The sequence below is a fragment of the Dipodomys ordii genome, unplaced genomic scaffold, assembly GCF_000151885.1.
Source record: "Dipodomys ordii isolate 6190 unplaced genomic scaffold, Dord_2.0 Scaffold210, whole genome shotgun sequence".
NCBI lineage: Eukaryota > Metazoa > Chordata > Mammalia > Rodentia > Heteromyidae > Dipodomys > Dipodomys ordii.
Genome location: NW_012267426.1, coordinates 30995 through 32116, shown reverse-complemented (window position 1 = coordinate 32116; position 1122 = coordinate 30995). Strand labels below are relative to the sequence as shown.

General features: G+C 60.7%; 1 protein-coding gene across 1 annotated transcript in view; it reads left to right on the top strand.

Annotated features, from left to right (window-relative positions):
- Positions 1 to 1122, top strand: part of Asmtl (acetylserotonin O-methyltransferase-like) — an 11634-nt gene that overhangs the window by 2192 nt on the left and 8320 nt on the right. The window contains exon 2 of the mRNA XM_013035413.1: positions 712 to 843. Within this exon, the coding sequence (XP_012890867.1) occupies positions 712 to 843 (132 nt within the window). The remainder of the gene's footprint in view (positions 1 to 711; positions 844 to 1122) is intronic.

The window sequence follows — 1122 nt, the reverse complement described above, 5'->3', positions numbered from 1 at the left end:
GGCCTTGGATTTGGGCCTTGGATTAGGGTCAGGGGTCAGGGGTCTGGGTCTGGGCCTTGGATTTGGAGCCTTGGATTAGGGTCAGGGGTCAGGGGTCTGGATCTAGGCCTTGGATTTGGGGCCTTGAATTGGAGTCTGGGGTCAGGGTCTGGGCCTTGGATTCAGGGCCTTTGGATTGGGGTGAGGGGTGAGGGGTCAGGGGTCGGGGTCTAGGCCTTGGATTTGGGGCCTTGGATTAGACTCAGGGGTCTGGGTTTAGGCCTTGAATTGGGGTCAGGTGTCAGGGATCAGAAGTCTGGGTCTGGGCCTTGGATTTGGGCCTTGAATTAGGGTCAGGGGTCTGGGTCTGGGCCTTGAATTGGGGTCTGGGGTCAGGGGTCAGGGGTCTGGGTCTAGGCCTTAGATTGGGCTCAGGGGTCTGGGTCTAGGCCTTGGATTTGGGCTTTGAATTGGGGTCAGGGGTCAGGGGTCTGGGTCTAGGCCTTGGATGCGGGGCCTTGGATTGGGGTCTGGGGTCAGGGGTCAGGGGTCTGGGTCTAGGCCTAGGTTGGGGACCGCCAGTGGCCTGGTCCAGGCCTACAATCAGGAGCATGACCCCAGGGCCGTGGGATACTGACCTCTAACCCCTGGGGAGCCTGGGGTGGGGGGTCAATGGACCTGGTCCTGGGGAGCGTGTGTGTTGGGGTCGTCACCCCAGGCCTCTCCTCCCAGGGTCTCAGGTTCGAGGTCATCCCGTCCAAGTTCAAGGAGACCCTGAACAAGGATGACTTCCCCACGCCGGCCGACTACGCCGTGGAGACCGCGAAGCAGAAGGCGCTGGAGGTGGCGGAAAGGCTCTACCAGGTGAGCCAGGGCCTGGGCATCCATCCATCCACCCATCCATCCATCCATCCATCCACCCATCCATCCACCCATCCATCCATCCACCCATCCATCCACCCATCCATCCATCCATCCATCCATCCACCCATCCACCCATCCATCCATCCACCCATCCATCCATCCACCCATCCATCCACCCATCCATCCACCCATCCATCCATCCATCCATCCACCCATCCATCCACCCATCCATCCACCCATCCATCCATCCACCCATCCATCCACCCATCCATCCACCCA